This window comes from Lemur catta, chromosome 1, assembly GCF_020740605.2.
Source record: "Lemur catta isolate mLemCat1 chromosome 1, mLemCat1.pri, whole genome shotgun sequence".
Lineage (NCBI taxonomy): Eukaryota > Metazoa > Chordata > Mammalia > Primates > Lemuridae > Lemur > Lemur catta.
In genome coordinates, this window is record NC_059128.1 from 203166839 (window position 1) to 203187742 (window position 20904).

At 35.8% G+C, this 20904-nt stretch overlaps 1 protein-coding gene across 9 annotated transcripts in view; it reads right to left on the bottom strand.

Annotated features, from left to right (window-relative positions):
* Positions 1-8601: 8601 nt before the first annotated feature.
* TBL1XR1 (TBL1X receptor 1) overlaps positions 8602-20904 on the bottom strand; it is a 167544-nt gene continuing 155241 nt past the window's right edge. For all 9 annotated transcript variants that reach the window (XM_045539706.1, XM_045539701.1, XM_045539702.1 and 6 more), the window contains 4 exons: positions 20388-20515; positions 19636-19801; positions 14212-14313; positions 8602-13352 (listed from right to left, as the gene is read on the bottom strand). In XM_045539706.1, the coding sequence (XP_045395662.1) occupies positions 13326-13352; positions 14212-14313; positions 19636-19801; positions 20388-20515 (423 nt within the window). In that variant the 3' untranslated portion in view covers positions 8602-13325. The remainder of the gene's footprint in view (positions 13353-14211; positions 14314-19635; positions 19802-20387; positions 20516-20904) is intronic.

The window sequence follows — 20904 nt, forward strand, 5'->3', positions numbered from 1 at the left end:
CATTCCTAACACTTGCAATGTACACCGTCTTGTTGATGGGCACACTTATAACTTTGACTCAAGCAGCATAAAAGCAATCCATGTAACCAAAACATTTGTACCCCCATAATATTCTGAAATTAATAAAAAGAAAAAAAATTCCTTGTAAGGGTTCTCAGATAGTAAGCCTGGCCCACTTTAATAATGTCATGGTATCTTAGTCTCTGACCAATCAGTCAAATTAACTGGATTATCTTAGGCAAAATACCCTCTCTCTGCCTGTATCCTTATCTATATTGGGGAATAGTAATTACCTGCCTCAGGTTGTGAAGGTTAAATGAGAAATGCATATAGATTTCTTTAGCACCATGCCCAGCATACAGCAAAGCATGAAAAGTATAACCATTTTCATCCCCTCGTGGTGATGTTGGTGGAGGACGCTAGGATGACATGTGAGGAGCAGAAGCTCCCATCCCCTTATGTTGGGATTTCCATCATTTACATTCTAGCAAGACCAGGGAAGTTTTCCTGTATTATTACCTCAAATAGTTTTTCCAACCCTTGTGTGATTTCTTCTGCACTGTCATGGATGCCTATAATTCTTATGTTTGGCCTCTTTACATAATCCCATATTTCTTGTAGATGTTGTCCCTTCCTCTTAATTCTCTGTTCTTTATATTTGACTGATTTGTTTAATTCGAAGATGTTGTCTTCAAGCTCTGAAATTCTTTCTTCTGCTTGGTCTAGTCTATTCTTAAGATTTTCCACTGCTTTGCATTTCCTCGAATGAATTTTTCATTTTCAGAAGTTCTGTTTGATTTTTTTATTAATTTCACTGCTTTAATGAATTTTTCATTCATTTCCTTCCTGAATTTTTAAATTTTGTTTGGGGTTTCTTTGTGTTGGCTTTCCATTTTTTCTTGTATTTCTTTGGACTTACTTATAATCCACGTTTGGAATTCTTTACCTGTCATTTCAATGTTCTGATTTTGGTTCGTGTTCATTTCTACAGAGCTGTGTTCCCTTTGGGGGTGACATTTCACTCTGATTCTTCATACTTCCGGAGTTCTTTCGATGATGCCATCTCATCTGGAGCAGCTATTGTTTATTTTTGGACTTCTTTTGTTTAGGTAATGTCACACCCAGTTTAATCTTTGAGATAGGTGGTGCTTGTGCTTGAGAATTAACCACACCCTCTATGATTGACTCAGAAAATGCTGGAAAGGGCATGCAAATTGATCTCCCTGTCAGTAGATGGCGTTTGCCAGAAGGAACAAGCTTCAGTGTTGTTTTGGAGTCCTGTGAATGGCTCCAGTCCCTCAGGAGCAGTACTTGAATGCCTCAGGTGGTGGGTGAGGTCCTAGAACTTCAGGTAAGTCCTAATTCTCTGCTACAGCAGAGGTGGGTGGGGGAGTGCAGCTACGCAGGGCTGGGCTGGGTGAGCTTGCCCTCAGGCTCCACAAAAGCTGGCAAAGTACATGCTTCACTAGGGGTCAAAGGTCTGCTCCCTGCTTCTAGGCAAAGCCGCTAAAGTGGTCCCATCCAACCAGCGTGCTTGTGAAGGCGGGGCCATCTGAGATTCACAATCTGGCAGTCTGGGGTGGGCCTTGCTCTTCTCTGCCCTTCCCTGCTCTGAGGCTTCCCTTATTTTGGCATTTGCCAGCAGGAACGAGCTCAAGCCAGCTGAGCCCCCCAAGACCGTGATGTGGGCTGGGAAGTTCCCTGCCCAGAAGCCCAGCCTGAGCTGAGAGCGTGGCCCTCCTGTGGGGGGAAGGGATGCCCTGCGAGCACACTGCAGCTGGGACCCACACTGCACTCTCCCCCACCTCCATCTGCCGATGTGGGTGCCCTCACCTCCTGAGATTGATACACAAATCTCCCTTCCCTGCCCATGAACAACACGATCAAGACCTGGGGCACTGGATCTGTCCCGCGGATCTGTCCTTAGGTCTCCAAAGATCAATCCCTAATCATGCCAAGGAGAAGCTCGCTGGTCCCGAGCTGCCCACAGAGTGCCCAAACAGGTTCAATGTCCCTCCGCCTCAGGGCATGCCCTCCTCTGATGGAGTCGCCAGGCAAGCAGCACCAGCGAAAGGTGACGGGCAGGGAGCTCACAGTCCAAGCACCCCTTAGTCTGCTGCAGGACCCCAAGAGGAAAGGTTTGAGACACACACTCTGTGGAAACCTCCATGTGGTGGCTCAATGGTCTTCCTCAGCATCCATGGGTCAGGGAGGGGAGAGGGGAAAAGAGTCTGGATGGAGAAAAGCTAGCACTCTGGTCATGCCTATCCTTCCCTTTGAGAGACCGCCTGCAAGAATGTACAGGCACTGAACTTACACAGGTCACCCGGGACCCACTGGACCCCTGTGGCTACTGCAGTCTGATCCAGAGCTGGAAAATGTCCTTGTGGGAACGAGCAAGAGGAAACCTGAGTTGAAGGCCCCCTGGGGAGGACAAAGGCACATGGTGGGTAGAGAAGCAATATGGTGCCTGCCATCCTGGCTTGGGTCTGTGGGATGGAAAACGCCCCAGGGGGATTGGGAGCCCAGTACCCTGCCCCCAAGACTCTCCCAGTTCACAGCAGCAGCAGCCTCTGGGCTTGTGTAGGCAGAAGGTGCCTCCAGCAGCTCAGAAACCCACGATCCATCAGAGATTCGAGGCAGGGAGAAACAAACCACTTCACCTACCCTTCTCACTAGACTTCAAGGCACTTGGGGGCGGATCTTTGTTGATACCTTGCTCCTTCCTGTTCTGCTCCGCAACTTCTTCCCAGGGAATGTCTGTTAGGTTCTGGCACATTTCCCTTGGAATTATACCCAACCTATGTTTGCTTGTTTGTTTGTTTTTTTTTTTTTGAGACAGTCTCGCTTTGTTGCCCGGGTTAGAGTGAGTGCCGTGGCGTCAGCCTAGCTCACAGCAACCTCAAACTCCTGGGCTTAAGCGATCCTACTGCCTCAGCCTCCCGAGTAGCTGGGACTACAGGCATGCGCCACCATGCCCAGCTAATTTTTTCTATATAGATTTTTAGCTGTCCAAATCATTTCTTTCTATTTTTGGTAGAGACGGGGTCTCACTCTTGCTCAGGCTGGTCTCTAACTCCTGACCTCGAGTGATCCACCTGCCTTGGCCTCCCAGAGTGCTAGCATTACAGGCGTGAGCCACTGCGCCCGGCCTTGTTTTTCTTTTTCATCTAAAACTTTTCCTTCTTGCTGAGACAATCTGGCAGCTGGTGTCTCTGGTCTGCCATCTTGACTCTACCCTGGTTGCATTCTTGAAGTTTTTCTATTTTTAGTAGAGATGGGGGTCTCATTCTTGCTCAGGCTGGTCTCAAACTCCTGAACTCAAGCAGTCCTCCCACCTCAGCCTCCCAGAGTCCAAGCAATTTTCTTAATCAGTAAGCTGTGTCACGGTTTCCATTTGGGGACCTCTTCCTTCTCTCCAATGAACCTACCAGCAAGTATGTTATGGAGGTCTCAAGGAATTCAGGATTAAGTGTGGAGAAAGAAGTATAAGATCCTCTATTTTGACTTGGACCCTAAACTAGTTCTTCTCAAAATTTCACATGCACACAATTTACCTGGGTGAGCCTGTAATTGCAGCTCGTTAGGTGAGATTAGCTCATTGCAGATCATTAGGTGTTTGGGTGGAACCTGCGATCATTTCTAAATAGTTCCCAGGTGAGTCTGATGGGCTACACATTTGAGTAGCAAAGCCCTAAATCACAAACTCCAAACCAGCCTCTATCTGATAGAGAACTGAGCTGCATGATAGGATCAGCTCATGTAACTACTAATTAAGAGATATTTTGAGACAGGGGTCAGATACCCTGCAGGCAGTTAGGGCAGGCAGGGGTCAGAAGGCCAACAGGATAAGAAAGTTATAAGAATGTGAACATGCCTGGCTATGATAAATGTAACCAATAGGGACGCTTCAGTTATTTTACTTTAGCCATAACATCTTTATCTAAGGTAAAGGGGGGGATTCCTTTACTTGGGGCACGTGCACAGTTGAGACGACAGCATCCCTAAATGAACTACCCTCAGTAACATAGTAAAAATCACAACCCCCAGTGCCATGATAGTTTACAAATGCCATGGTAACTCCTGTAAGTTACCCTATAAGGTCAAGAAAGGGGAGGGTTCCTGGTTCTAGGAACTCTTCACCCCTGTCCCAGAAAACCATGAATATTCCATCCCCAGCTTATAATATTACTAGGGATTAGCATAAAATAACAAATCCTAACCATGGGTGGCACTGTTCTTTCTTGGATCAGTACACTCTTATTTGTTCTTAAAGGGTGTACTTTACTTTCAATAAAAACTTGTCTGCTTCTGCTTTTACTGAATACTTGGATTCTGATTACTGCTTGTGACCCCCTGCTTAAATTCTTTCCTGCATGGAGTCAAGAACCCACTCTGCTGGTGGTCTGTGCTGGTATCACTTTGAGTTATAAACTATTTCATCTTCAGCAAGTAAAAATTGTAACAAATCTCTTGAGGAGAGGAAGCCTGAAGTGCTTAATTTCTTTGCCTTTCATGGTTAAGAAATCAATGGATATTGTTTAAAGTAATAAAGATGTAAATACATACTATTTACAATAATAGTGACCACTACAAGACATAAAAAAAAGTTAATTATAGGTGTAATGTACATCACAGAGAGAGACGAATGTATTCTGGGACATATACAGACAGTTGAGCTTAGTCTGGGTTGAAACCCCAAACTGTTAGGTATTTCCTTTGCCATTTACACACACAGTACCACCAATTAGTTGAACCATTTGAACTGCCAGTATCTGGCAGTTTGGGGCTTAGAAAAAACAGTAATTTCAGAAGCTTCAACCTAATTCTTTCTCTGTATAACACTTAATGAAGCATCATCTTCTCCTGTAGATACACTACACAAGAACAAAGTCTACTTTTTTCTTGCTTACAGTACATCCAGTGTCAGAAACACTTCCTGGAACATATCACTCAACAAATATTTGTTGGAGAAAATAAACAAAAGAGGACCCAGGACTCAGGAAGACAAAATGGGTTAAAGTGGCCTAGAAAAAACCCCCAAATGTCTGCTAATCTAGCATATGTACGGAATTTGGTTTCCAACAATATTAGTATACACTATTAAAAGTCTGGTAGTCCATGAAGTTTTTAATTGGACTTAATCTGTATATTGTGCTCTGTAATTTTCATCTATGTTTAGCAAAATCTTTGCCATATCTTTAGCATTTAATGACTAAATGCTAAAAGTGGGGGGGAGGCTTAAAAAAAAGAGTTGTTTTCTGCTAACCTCTGCCCAGTGATTGTCTTTCACCAGTCTAAAATACTCATTCCTGTACCCACATTGAATAAATACACAAACCAGCCTTCCCAAGAAATCTCCCTTCCATGTATCCCTGAAAGACTCCTTTTGAAATAACAGATTCAGCTGATGCCACAAAGTGGCTGGGAATCAGGTTTTACACTCTTTGAAGTGGCTGTTAACCAGCGCTGTACATCAGAACTGACTGTTGTTTTTGTCCTGTAGATACACAAATGTTTATTGCACCATTGTTTGTAATAGTAAACAGTGAAAAACTAAACATACAATACAGGGGGCTAATTTTTGGTGTATAATACAATGTGACCATAAAAAAAATCAAAATGATGGTAATATATAGTGTGCTTTATACAACCAAGCACTATTCTCTAAGAGCTTTAGATATATTAAAATTTTAGTCCTCATAACCCATCTATGAGGTAAGTAACTACACTAGCTCTGTTTTACAGATGAGGAAACAAGGACAATAACTTCTTAGGCCAAACATCTAGTCTGGATTCGCCCCAGGCAGTCAGGCAGAAGTCAAGCTCTTAAACCCTACAGCACGTTTTACACCTGTAGCACAGGGAAGTACCTGTGCTGATGGGACAAAAGCTCCTGATTTCAGTGAAAACGTTCTGAAATCAATGACTATTAAAATCTGATCTATATTTTTTCAAGTATGCATTGAAAATGAGAATCTATTACTTATACCTTGTATTTGAATTTCTTTATAAACACGAGCTCTACAATAAATATATGCCAGCGACATCCTCCCCCAGGCAGCTATGCAGGGGTCCCCAACCCACGGTGACTTGTATAATTACTTCATTATATATTACAATGTAATAATACTACAAATCAAGTATACAATAAATGTAATGCACTCAACTCATCCAAACCCCCCACTCCCGCTCTGGTCTGTGGATAAATTGTCTTCCATGAAAATGGTCCCTGGTGCCAAAAAGGTTGGGGACTGCTGATCTATGGCACAAAACCAAAAGCACTTACCTAGCGCTACCATATTAGCCCATAGGTCATGGATAGGGACAGGCATTCTATTTTAAAAAGGATTCCAAAGGACATTCCAGGTTAACCAACATTGCTTAAAAAGTAAAATTAACTTACCTCTAATTTCATTTTAATTTCTTTATTTACTTGAACACCAAATCATTACTTCATTTACTTGAACACCAAAATCATCCAACTTCAGCATTTATTGCCACAGACTATTTCAATCACTTCAGCTGGAAATATTAAAAACTACACAGCTACTTTTTTTTTCCATAGGTACATTTTTATGTCACATTAAACTTAATTTGAATTATTTGATGACTCTAGGCCACCATTATGCTATCTATACCAAAAGTACAGCTCTTCATTCTACTAGGAATTTTACTTTTTCCTCACCCTTTACTGGAGTGTATTGTTCCTCACACACTCAAGTTGGAAAATCAGACAATTAACCTGGTCAAGTAGTGTACATAAACTAAGCCTCATAATAAAAGCTTATGTGGAAAAGAAGATTCTGGCAATGTGTAGATTTTTCAAAGTGCCCTATACTCAATGTTAAGATTATGGAAGCTGACGTTTTCAAATGTCTCATCTCAAAATGAGTTCAACGTGACTGGATTTTTTAATGCAGGAGTTTGACTATTTGAGATAGTCATGCAGTACTTGTTGAGTTTCTCCACAGCAGTCCTGTCTGGTGGCCATTCAACCTATGCTTCTGATATTTCTGGTGGTATAGTATCTCCTTAAGATGGCCCACTCTGACATTAGATTAGTATGTTAGAAAGGCTTTTTTTTTAAAAAAATAAGACTATATATTTTTCTGTGTGGATTCCACCCCATTGGCCCTAGTTCTTCAAATGTGAATTGTCTGCCCAATTGATCATACAAACCCAACAACCAAGAAACATTAATAATTGTCTTCTGTACTTTACTAAACACTTTGTGTTTAATGTATTTTAAATTATAAAGAAATTACAAGGAACTCCTAAAAAATTTCATACAAAAATATTACAAGTTAGGACAATTAGGCATTGAGATATGACATTTAAGAAGCATGCAGAAAGAGTAGCAGAGGGTTAACATTTCATTGATGACAGAGTGCTTTGCGACAGCAGAGAAAAGCACCATAAAACTACCGTCTATAGTGTCTTTTCCTCCACTGTATTTTTCAAATGAATATATTGAGAAAACAGTAAACTTTAATCTGATCTGCTATGAATTGTAATAGGAAAGAAATTTAATCCATTGTAAAGTATAAAAACTGTGAAATTAAAAATAATCCCTTCTATGACCATTCAAATTCACTTCAGCTTTACCTCAAACTTATATGGATTCTAATCCTTAGTAGTTTAATACATTTTGAAAAAGTATCAAATGCAGAGTATTATTAACAATCTATGCCATGCAATAAAAGTTAACCCCTTGAAAATGAAGGCTGTCAGTTCTAGCAACTGCAGTGACTTATCTCTAATAAAACGTAATAAGGCCATGCCTGTGTGTTTCTGTTCAAGGAAATGGAAAGGAAAGGGGGACGACCTGTAGAACACAAAAAATATGCTCAATGATTCTTTTTAAAAGTCTCTAACTCTAAAGGAGTCGGGATTAATTAAAACTGCAAAGTGCCTACTCTCTTTTCTTATGAAGTTTGTAGTAATATACGCAACTAGCTAAGGAAGAAAATGACTATTATAATTGGTTTATGTGAAGAAAAAAAGGTCATTAAGGAAGTTGAGCCTCTTGCCCTAATCTTCAACAACATATACACATTGTTTTGTGCTCAACTATGTGCTAAGCAAACAAATGAATCTGAGGTCTCTTTTAGCTTACTGTGAAATAATGTCCTTTAAATACAATATTGATTTTTCATAATAATTAAAAATTACTATCCTTTAGCTGATTAGATGCTCTATTATTATTAATAAAAATAGTAAATAATCCCTTCATTTTAAAAAAATCTTATCTCCTGCAAGAAGTAATAAAATAGTAAAATTTGTAATTTTACCTATGGGCTTACTTTAAAGTTTATATCTTGGAAAACAAAATATTCATGAAAAACGGTGGTTTGGGTTCTGATGCAGTTAGAATTGGAAACACCAGTATGGGAGAGAATACACATGTTATAGGTTATGAACGCTAACTCAGAGCAAAAAAGTTTATTCTACAATAGAACATTGGAGGAATAAAAGCAATTAAAATGTAAACAAGAAACTGTAAACAAGAAATACCATCTCTCTCTCTTTACTTGACTAGGAAATAGTCTGTACAAACTACATAGATATCAAAGGTTTTATATATGTACACAGCCAACATAATATCAAAATATATTTTATTCTGGACCTCTTTCAGATCTGATTCAAATTACAGTTGTCAAAGCAATACAATGCAAAGGGAAACTGCAACAACAACAACAAAAAAATGTGCCTAGAAAGGATAAAAGGTCATTGGGGACAAATCATTGTGATGTGGAACCAAAATACATCATAAGTGTAATTAACATGGTCCAGGACAGCATAGAACATCTATATCAGTCTTCCTTATACAATAATCATGAAAACTGAACAATAAAGTTCTTTAACATATACAAAAAACTGTCATGGGCTGGTTTACACTTTTACAACAGTTTTAAAGTTAACTGGATAACTAAAGAAATGATGCAGACATTTTAATCCAGTGCTATAGGTAGGCTCACAGAATTAGACCCAAAGGATTTGTAAAAATCAAAATGAAAACATTATAGCTACAATGTCAAAGTCAGGAAAGAAGAAAATTACTTCTGTATTCAACGATTACAGAGCTACAAAATGCACTCTGCGTGTTTTTGTTTGTAATGAGATGGATAAGTACATCAGACTAGATACAACATGCAGAATGTTTTCTTGAACTTATCCAGAAATTCCAAAGAAAACATCATGAAACACTTTACTAGAAAAAAAAAATATGCCCTAGTTATTCACCCTGCTTCAACACTGTCAACATAAAGGCAGAAATAAAGAATGCTATCAATACCTCAGAACTACTGATATAAGACATCAAATTTCTAAATCAGTGTATTACAAAAGTGAACACTTCCTCTTTTTTCTCTCTCTTTTCTAAATTTAACTATAATCATGTTTAAAAAAATTGATACTAAATGTGACACTTCAGAGCTACTACTGGAAGGAGTAATTCATAACTTCCCTACCCTCCTTCCATCCCTGCTGATTCAGGAGAAGGGGGAAAAACAAAACAAAACAAAAAACCAACCAGGGTCTCTTGTAGATTTGCTGCTATTCCACAAAATGTTGGCATTTGCTGCCATGCCACAATGTTGGTCCACTGAAATAGGATTTCTGCGGAAACTCTCAACAGTAATTCACCATATGCAAGTACCATCCTTAGCATGTGATAATAAACACAGGTTTCTGTAGAAATGTACAATGTGCTTAAGAAAACGAAAATTGTTTTAAAAGAGTAAATAGCACTGCATTTGAGATTTAGTTTTCTACTTATCTAGTAAAACTTGCCATTTTTGCTCACATAAGTACGGTCATTTGTGATTCCTTTAAATAGCAAAAATGCACAGTCCTCTTTAGGCCTCTACTCAATAATAGTTTACATTACTCTTAACAAATCATTCTACATAAACAGATAGCTCCTGAAAAATAGTACTCTCTCATTAAATCTAATTTGACAGAAAGAAGTTTAAGGAAAAAAGGAGTGCTTCATAAGTGAAAAAGTACAAATCTTTGGCCTTTCTCTTGACATTTTCATGTCAAAAAGCAAAAAACCTTCATGTAATTCAATCTAGTGATTACTTTTTGCACCATAATTTGTTTTTTTACACCACAAAAGGAGGCACTTTCAGTATCTGTAAAAGGTGTTTAATCCTAAAACATACTTACCTAGAGAATAAACAGAATTCAATACACTCTAATATCTATTAGAAAATTAAAAGTTACCACTTCTAAAAGTCATTTGAAAGTCAATGATGTTACCTGATCAATGATAGGAAATGGGGATTAGAACAAATATAAGAACTTATGGGATTTCCTACATGGAGGAGAAAAAAAAGATATTCCTTTATGTTGTTTAAGAGTGGCAGCTGCTCTTTCTTTATTCTATTTTCATCAATGACTATTCAAGTTTTCCTTTCTATTTTTCCTTAATGATAGGTTTCTTACAGTAGCTTATACAACAATGATATAATGAATACCACAGAAAAACTACTGGATTCAGCTGATCTTCAGGAATAAGTTTTCAGAAGAATACAGGAGGAAAAATGAGCAAGAACCCCAAATACAGAACTTTACAGGCTGTGAAACTTGGTCTCTTGCAATCATGTTACTGCTCAAATTAGAGACAATCTTATTTTTGTCTTTAGGAGCAGCATCGTGGCACATCAGCAGGCAATGATGATCTTGAGAACAGCAGCAAAAATAAAGAATCTCATGCTCATGAAGAACCCAAGCCTACAAAATGGATACCTTTCAGATAAGTTTATACTTAAAAGACCCAAGACTTCAGGATAATAAAGCTCTGTATTTATAATCTTTTATATGTCCTATTGTGGCTATTATGCTTAAGTAAAATAGCTAAAGAATTAAAAAGAAAAAAACAGAAAAGATGACAATATCTTAAAAATGTAGCTGTCCATTTTGGCAGCTATATTGCAGAATTTCTTGACTATCATTTTATCAGCTGGGAAAAAAGTCAATAACTGTATGCAAATGAATAAATTGTCCATATCAAAATACAAAAGTACTATCAATAATCACCTCTGACTTTCAGATTTAAATTCAGTGCAATTGACAAATGCATCCTAAAGGAAAATGCAGCTTAAACATACTCAAAACATTTGTGTCTATTCCTGGGAGCACATTTAAAAATTATTGCACAGATTTTTTTATTTTTATTTATTTTTTTAAACAACAACCGAGGTCAACCATAGATGTGGACCTCCAGCAAAAAAAGCAGGATTTCAAGTGCCAGATACTCAGCATATTAGGTTTCCTACATAAGTCACAGGGTAATAAGTTCTAAATATCTCTAATGTGATCCAAAACCCTAAAAAGAGCTGGCACAAAACCATCATGAATGACTGCCTCTCTGGATGTAAATTTTAAAAAATATTATTACAGTATCATAGTCCCCACTAGCAACAACTGGGGTACATATAACAATGTATTGTGAAATTAAGTGTATTTATTCTCTTTACCAATAGCAAATGCCATCCTACCTTAGTAAAACCAAGACTTGCTTCAATCAATGCTGTTTTATAAAAATAGCAAAGCAACAAATGCTGAAAATCAAAGCTGCATTACTTGGGTTAAATTAGTTTCCACTTAAACTTAGAACATAGATTAAAATTTTAGTAGTAAAGGCCTCAAAATAATTAGTGACAGAAATAGTGTTATAAATTTGCTAAGCTCAATAACAAGCAATTCCTTAATTAAAATCTTTGAGATATAAATTTGACAACTATTCTCTTCAAAACTGACATTCCTGGATTCTTATTTTAATCATGACAAACCCTGTTAGTCACATATATAAACATGGCCTCATGCTATCATTTGTCTGTATACTTTACTTTCAGTTGCATGAGCACAAAACAAGGAGTGATCTGATACCTGTATCTTTATGAAAATACTTGATATTATAAAGAGTAAAAGACATGATATAGTAGTGATTACTGAAAAAAAAATAGCAGCTTAAATCTATCTATATTTGAAAAAATGTAGTCACAAGTACCACAAATGCAGAATCAAAGCAGCAGGGAGGTTAGTGCAATTATACTTAAAAAAAAAAATTCTGAATCACTGCTATTTAAAAACATCTTGAAGCAAGTCTTTTGTTTTAAAGATTGTTTTTTAAACTAAGGTAGCAAACATTTTGCCATGTAATGGCAGTGTTATATGCCGTTATCTTGCTTTGTATAAAGAAAAATAACATCAGAGATTTTTTAATACTGGAGTTTGGTTACATTACATATTTAAGCTTCTACACAGAATGATGGACACTTTGAGAAGCTAATCCTTATCCAGAAACATTTTAATCTCTTAAAAAACAAAGCAAAACAAACAACAAAAAACCCCAAAACTACTTTGCTCCTTTTCACAATAGTGCACATTTTAATAACCATAATTTAGTTATGGCTACAAAACATCAGAAGATTTTTTTTTAATGTATCTTCTCTATGGTATTTTTTTAAAAAAAAAACAAACATTTTGTGCCCTTCTAGTCTGTAATTGGCAGAAATATGTCCCAAAAAAGAAACTATTGCATTTAAGCCACATCACCAACAAAAACAGAGCATAATACCCTTTTACTGATGTGTCTTACAGATTGACATGACCAAAGTCATATGTTTTCATTTAATTTCCAATTCCCCCTTCCACAACATGCACCAATTGAATATATGCTCTGGGAGCCATAAAATGTACCAAACATCTACCTCTTCAAAAGAATGCATTAAAATATTTTTAAGAATTTTTTTTGTTGTTTAAAAGGTGAAAAAAATATAAACAAGAAACTGATTCACTCCCTTACTTCATGCATCCATAATCTAAACCAAAAACAAAATTTAAAAGCAAGAACAAACTACTGCTGCAAGTTTTTGTAAGTCCATTTTCTCTGTACATACAAACTGCTCACTACTGAAGGGAAAAAAGAATATAATCCATGGTGTCTGCTGATTCAAAGGGGAGAAACAAGGCTGTCATTAGTATCCAAAAACTGGTACATGTATGGTCTGGTTTTATAATGTATGTTTCTTTCTCTCTTCTGTTTTTCATATCCAAAACTTCTAAACGCTATTTTAGGGGCACAGCAGATTAGATTCCAGCACTTGGTGAACAGAATTCACAAGCTGTGACAAAACTCTGTCATCTTCAGGGTGCAATTTTGTTTATATACACTGTATGTATATATTTCTTTTAGATTTGGCTGTAGTGGACTGGCCATGGTTCAAGTGGGACTATAGCAGTACATGGGTCAGGGACAGTCATTTTGGCTATGTACACATTCATAGTCGGTCCATGGCTTCCAACTAGTAGCGCTATTTCCGAAGGTCTAATACACAAACCTGTAAGAGATTAAAATAATCAACCAGTGTGTTCAATATTTTATTGTACATTTTTTATTTAACTTTTCTATAGTATAATCTGGAATCTGTTTCTTAGTTCCAAATTCACAAAACGGGTAAAGCACAGTAATCATGAAAGTATGGCACTTAACCGATCATTTAAGCAGATCAAGCAGATAGCCATAAACTAATACTAAGGGGGAAGAACCATGGCTAGGATTTTTTATAAATTACTATTAAAAAGAGAAAAATGCTCAAAACAGACAATTTCCTATCACTTGGACCCTAATGAAAGATATCACAGATTATATTCAGCTATAGCTTCAGTAAACAGCTAATGGCTATGCTCCTTCTATCTTCCCTCTGCTTTTAGAGCTTTGGAAGCCATACTAGGATTTCTGTAAAGAGCTGGCCAACCTCATCCTGAAAGTCTCTCAGTATCACACATTCCTCAATGCAGGAACCAAATGCCTCTAATCCCACCTGTCTTGGGCCAACAACACACTTCTGTGGGGAGGAAAAGGTACAAGTAGGAATTAAAAACTCAAATCACTCTCAGAGTAGTACTCTGCTATATTTAATTTCATTAATGAAGGTTTACATAAAAAATAGCCCATTTCTTAATTACAAAGGCACTCTTAGCAAAGATAGCTTAAATTTTGTTTACACTATTTGAATGTAATAAACATGAAACGTATATAACCTTCAGGGGTAAAAAAAAAAAGTAATACCATATCTTAAAATTTATTTTGAAAAGAACACTTTGTGTCACTACCATGATAAGCCACATTTCAATGTGCGCACACACACCTCCCAATACACCCCCATACCCTCTCTGGAAATATTTTACTATACTTACTGAACCATCTGATGCACTGGCTCCAACTTTGTCTCCTGCTGCATTCCAACAAACTTCAAAAATTCCACCTGTTCCCCTATAGCTGTGAACTAGAGCACCTGTCTAAAAAATGAAAAACAAAATCTTAAAAACCATTATATTATTGCAAATCAAAATGAGATAAAAAATATTTCATGATCCTATTTCTAGCAATCAGAGGCGAGACCCTAACTTCAACTATAAAATATGTATAAGTTCTGAAATTCTAGAAATATGATGTGATGATCCTTTTATAAAATGATAATACTAGCCTGCCTGCTCTCAAAAGGTTACTCACATACACATTTAGTTTCTCCCATGTTGATAACCATTCTTGGCTAAGGTATCTTTGACCTCTTTCACACAGCTAACAACTAGAAGTAAACATTTGGTGTATGACATGAAGTAAGATTTATTGTTGTTGAAGGATGCATGAGTTTAGTTAACACACAAAGAAACAAAATTAATTCAGAATTTCTTTGACAAAAATCCCAAATAGGAAGTATAACAAACTACTAAAGAAAATTCCAATAATTCTCTTATTTATTCCATTATTTACTGAGTAGCCCCTAAACTAGGGGAGTTAGAAGCTAAAATAATATATGTACATTATTCTTGAAAGATGTCATAAATTAAAAAAAAAAACAAAAAACCTACAGCCAGGAATACTAACAATTTCATCAATTTAGCTGCATTGTAACTAAATTATTTTATTCCTTCAGCAATGAAAATAAAAATCATTCGGCTGTCCCTGAAAAACAGTTAAAAGTGTATTCTCCTATGTAACCAGTTATTAAATAGGGCAGCGGTCTGCTGTGAAAACTGGAAAACTATGAAAAACGTGCTTCTGGTGTTTTGCCCTGACAAATCTGAAAAGTGGTCTCTGTAGCTTCAATGATAACCTAAAAAAGCCAAGTTAGAGGTAGCAAATCTACCTGAAGACATGACAAAAAGCCACATACCTTAGAAATACCTTCCATACAGCCTATCCAAGTTACCACTAGGCTAGAAGACTGTTTTCCCTCACTTTCCTTCTTAAATTCAGTCTAGTAATGTGACACAAACCATAGGTGCACCTTCTTCTAAGGCTGATCAGATTGGGAAGGCTCAAATGGTTTTCTTCTCCACTTAAAATTTCTTTACAATATATGAGACTTTGAGTACAGCAGGCCTTGAATATCTATGGTTAATGAGGGGTGAAAGGCGTGGAGCCAACAAAATTTAAAGTTTCTGAGATACAGAAAGTAAACTGTATAGTCAGCCTATATACCTACGATCTACAGTCAGTGTTGGGGTTAAAAACAAACAGCTTTCTTTTAAAAGCACTTGCCAATTTCTAAGCTTGAATTAAGCTATAATGAATCAATACAGATGGTCAACAAGGCAGAGCTACGACATTTAAAAAGGGCAATGGACTGGATCATCAACATCTACCTCAAATCTCATGTATGTTGGGATAAGCCTTAATAATACACCTCCCAAATGCTTAGGTAACACATTACCCAAGTAATGAATGAAAAAAAAACCCAACTAGATGTATATATAACAAAAAAAAATGACTTTCTCATGTACTAAAAATTAACTAGATGCCATTTTACTATTTTCAAACTTAAAAAAAGTAAAATGAGAATTTTGATACACTATGGTGATACAACAAAATAATATGGATAAGGTGCTCAAATGCTCTTAAAAACCTAGCAGTATCTTTCACTAGCACTCTATAGTTCTATACTCAAATTTCATTAAAACTGATTTTGTCACAATGGACTAAATGAATGACAGAAAATGTCCCAAACATGAACAACTTACTTTTAGTAAGTAAAAGGAATATATTTTTTAAAAGATGTCATTCACAATAACATAGAAACCATAGGTACCTTAGAAAACATTAAGAAAAGATTTTTATAGAGAAATTATAAAACTTTACTAAAGAAATAAAAGACAAATAAATGAACACATAACATTTATGGGTGATAAAACTCAATGATAATTTCCCCCAATTTCATCTACAAATTCAATGTACTCATAAACAAAATCCAGAACTACATGCTCTTTTTTTGGAAATATGAAGACTAATGTGCTGAGAACAGAAAAGCACTTTTGAAGAAGAAGGGGACTTATAAAGTTCAAGTTATTAAAAAACTGTGCTATTGATTCAGGTATATACAAATGTATCAATCAAATAAAAGAGAATCTAGAAACAAACCACACAGATGAACCTGGTATATGAAAGTGGCATTATGAAAACAGTAAGGGGACAATGAATAGTATTGAGACAACTGAGTGTCCATATGGAAAGATAAAAATTACATGCCTACCTCACACCACATACAAAAAATCAGTTCCACAGAGGTTAAAAATATAAATCTAAAAGAAAAAAACTTAAATACTTATGAAAAACTATCAGAAACCTCAATGACATCTACATAAGGAAGAATGTATTAAGCTACAAAAAGCACCATGAAAAAGGAAAGACCTAGCTGGGTGCAGTGGCCCATACCTATAATCCCAGCTACTCGGGAAGCTGAGGCAGGAGGATCGCTTGAGCCCAGGAGTTGGAGTCCATCCTGGGCAACATAGCGAGACCCTGCCTCTAAAAATAAAAAAAATTAATTAATTAAAACCAAAAAAAAAAAAAAAGACCAATAAATCTGAACACTAATTAAAAACTTCTATATGATAAATACCCCACAAAGAAAATGAAAGGACAGGAAACTGGGAGACATTGCAATTCACATGACCAAGAAGGATTAGTACCCAGAATGCATAATGAACACTAACTAATCAATATGAAAAATAAAGAAAACAATTGAAAAGTGAGGGGAAGGGTAAACTCAAAAAAGTGAAAAGACATTTAAACACATCAAGAATTAAGGAAATGCAAATTAAAACAAAATACCATTTCATATCCATCAAACAGGAAAAACGTTTAATGGTCTGATAATCTTAGGATAGGAGAAAATGGGAAATCCTAAATATTGCCATTAGAAGTGTAAAGAGTTAAGCAATTTGGAGAGCAGTTTAGCATGTATATATACTCTTTGGGTCCATGATTTCCACTTATAGATGTATTCACAGTAAAGCATTAGAGAAACTTTCATTCATGTACACAACATGTGCAAGTATGTTCACATGTTGTTTATCATATATTAAAAGTCCCTCAATAGGACAATGAATTAAAAAACTGATATATTCATACAATGCTCTAGAGCAGTCAAAAATAAACCACCATTCTAGAGCTACAAGTATTTTTTCCTTTTGGTAAGAGAAAAGGTTTTGCTCTGTCACCCAGGCTGGAGTGCAGTGGCCCCATCATATAGAGCTATATGTAATAATGTGATTGTATCTGAAAAAACAAAGTGGTAAAAAAAAATACAAGCTTGGAAAGATATATACCATTTATTACAATTTTACCAAAGAAAATAGTAGTATATATATCATTTATCATGGGAATGACAGACATTCTCTTCAGGACTGCCATAGCCTCTAGGAAAGATGAGGAAAATGGAGGTAAATAATTCCGCTATAGATAACATTTTATCATGTAAAAACAGGAAGGAAGAGATCTAAAACAAGTGTGGCAAAATGTTCCTATCAATTAAATCTGGGCAATAGGTACATGGGTGTTATGTTATTTTCTATTTGAAAGATTAACTTGAATATACATGGAGATTTACATTATTATTTATATTTCTATTCACTTGCATGAGCTATTCAACTGCTGCTCAGTTTTAAAAAATTTACTTGGGTGTGCAATTAGTGTACTCCCACAAACACTAAAATTTGGAAACAGATTTTTAAAACATATATAGTCACAGACTATATCCAAAATGTATTCATAAAGAGAAAACAGAGGAGTAGAGGTAAGGAAGTAATGAAAAAATATTAAGGTAGAATACCATTACTTTAAAATTTTATTAAAATATCAATTTAAGATCCTGGCTTAATAATTGTTCAACTAGAAAAAAATTTGTAATTCATATCACACAGGGTTTATTTTTCCAGTACATAAAGAGCTCCTATAAATCAGGAAGACCAATAGCCCAGGTGAAAACCAAGGAAAAAAACATGATCAGACAGTTCACAGAAAAATTAACATAAACTCTTAAATATATAAATATTCACAACCTCACTCATAAAGAAATGCAAATTTAAAACTACACTGAAATACCATTTTTCACCTATAGGTTGGAATGTGAGGTAACATATTCTCCTACATGCCAGTGGTAGTGTAAAATGAAAGAATCACAATGCTTTTATTCACAAAAAGAAGTAAGGAGGAAAAGAGAAACTAATAAAAATAGTTACCAGCAAATGAAGCCAGAAATGGGAAATACTTCTTAGTGTATACTTTCATACAATATTTGGTGTTTCCCGAACAATATGAATGTATAACTTAATCAAAAAATACTTGAAAATTTATGCAAATTAGTTTGTGAAATCAACTATGGTGGTGGTCAGCTACACAGAAACAGCCCACAAAAACTTATAATGTGTGTACTACCACCAGCAAAGATCTGATGGGTGAATCCAGTGACTGCTATTAAAAAAAAAAAATAGTAAATGCGCCGGACATGGTGTTTCATGCCTGTTATCCTAGCACCATGGGAAGGCCAAGGGGGGAGATCACTTGAACTCAGGAGTTCAAGACCAGCCTAAGCAAAAGCAAGACGCAGCCTCTGCTGAAAATAGAAAAATTAGCTGGGTGTGTCCTCCTGCAGTCCCAGCTACTCAGGAGGCTGAGGCAGGAGGATCGCATGAGCCCAGGAGGTTGAGGCTGCAGAGAGCTGTGATGACACCAGTGTATACTTACTACCCTGTGCCACAGAGCAGGACTCTGTCTCAATAATAATAATAATGATAAAAACCATAGTAAATGAAACATAAAAACTAAAACACTAAAGCAAATTAAAAATGAACAGGCTGTTTTCTCTACTTTAAAGAAGGGACTTCTATAGCATTGTCCCTGAAAACGTTTGTTTCTGATAAATCACTGCATTCAGCCATAAAATCTTGTTCGTTAACACTTTTTTTACTGCTCATATCTAGCTCCTTCAAAGAAAATTCTTTTAGAAAATAAAATCTGTGATTTAAATAAATACATTTTAAACTTTCACATTTTATGTCTATAAAGCTGTTGGAAAAAACAAGGAATAAAATAATAATAATAAACAAGAAATCTAAATCCATTTCTAAATTCTAGTCTACAATACGAAAATAAAACTTCAATTGTTTTCTGTCTTCACTTAGCTGTAAACTCCCCCAACATGTACACTCACTTTAAAACAAAGAATTGAATTAATGCCACATGAGGAATGACAACCAAAAAGGAAAAATACATTTGTATTGACAGATGCTTTTAACTAAATGTAAGAGTACTTGATCATTTAAATAACTCAGACATACCTGTGTATTCCAGATGTGCACACATTTGTCAAAAGAACCACTTGCCAGATACCTGCCATCAGGACTGAAAGCTACACTGTACACAGGCTCTTGGTGTTTTGTCAAAGTATGGATGCAAATCCCTCGGTCTACATCCCATAACCTAACAGTAGAATCAAAGGATGCACTGAAAAGGGAGGGGAAAAAATGATTTAATAAGTAATGAAATACTTTCCCAGCCTTGTCCCCAGCCTCCCATATTCAAGCACTCCTGATAAATAGCTGGCCACAAATTCTTTCAGAGAAGTAGACTGGACTGTTAGGAAGACAGTATCCTAAAAATGGAAGCTAAGTAAGAGAAAAAATAAATTTAAAGGCATCCCCAAGTCCTTGAATTGGAAAACATACATGAGCTAATTCACTGCATTCCTTTTCTCTTTAAATAATCCCTTTTTACTGATACATGGTTTTAAAGACTGAATAGGCTTTTAAATTTCTATTTTTTCAAAAGATGCTAAAGAAACTTTATTTTACTATGCCTCAATTACTTGGGTTTTAATCAGTATTTGATATCAGTTAATATTTGATTATCTCCAGATATAAAAAACCATTATAACTTGAAATATCAATAATAAAATCCTGTGTTTAAAGGTTCCCATTAAAAATATATTCCTTGTAGGATACATTTCGTGAAATCTTCCCTAATTTTCTGTCATATTAGAAATTTTATTTGTAGAAGACTCATAAAAGTTAAAATAAACAAGAAATATCACCTTGCTAACATAAGGTTGGCATTTGGATTATTTGTCCCTGGTCCTGTTGGACTCCATTTGATAGTATAAATTTCTTTATTATGTGCTTGCAAATCATGGACACAATTGTCTTGTTTCATACTCCATATCTAAACAAAAAAGAAAAATGTATAACATTAGTTTTCCAAACAGTGAGTACATTTAAAATATTATCTGGCCAGTACAAAATATGACTAACGTAATCAGAATGGTTACAGAAGTCAAGAGAATATTTACAAAGAAATTTAAATGTAGTAGAAATATTTAATATTTGTATCTCTGTAAAAAAAGTTAGCTTTAAGCCTTTTAAAAAGAATTCACTATGAGGTTTGAAGAATGAATTAACTGTAGCTGTTCTAAGACTACTTTTGATAGCTTTAGATGGTGCAAACTTCAAGATTCAAGAAGTTCTTGAAACAATAATTGTAAAATTTTAAAGGCACAGTTCTTATACTGTTCTTTAAAAAAACCAAAATATCTAATAATACATTATAATTTG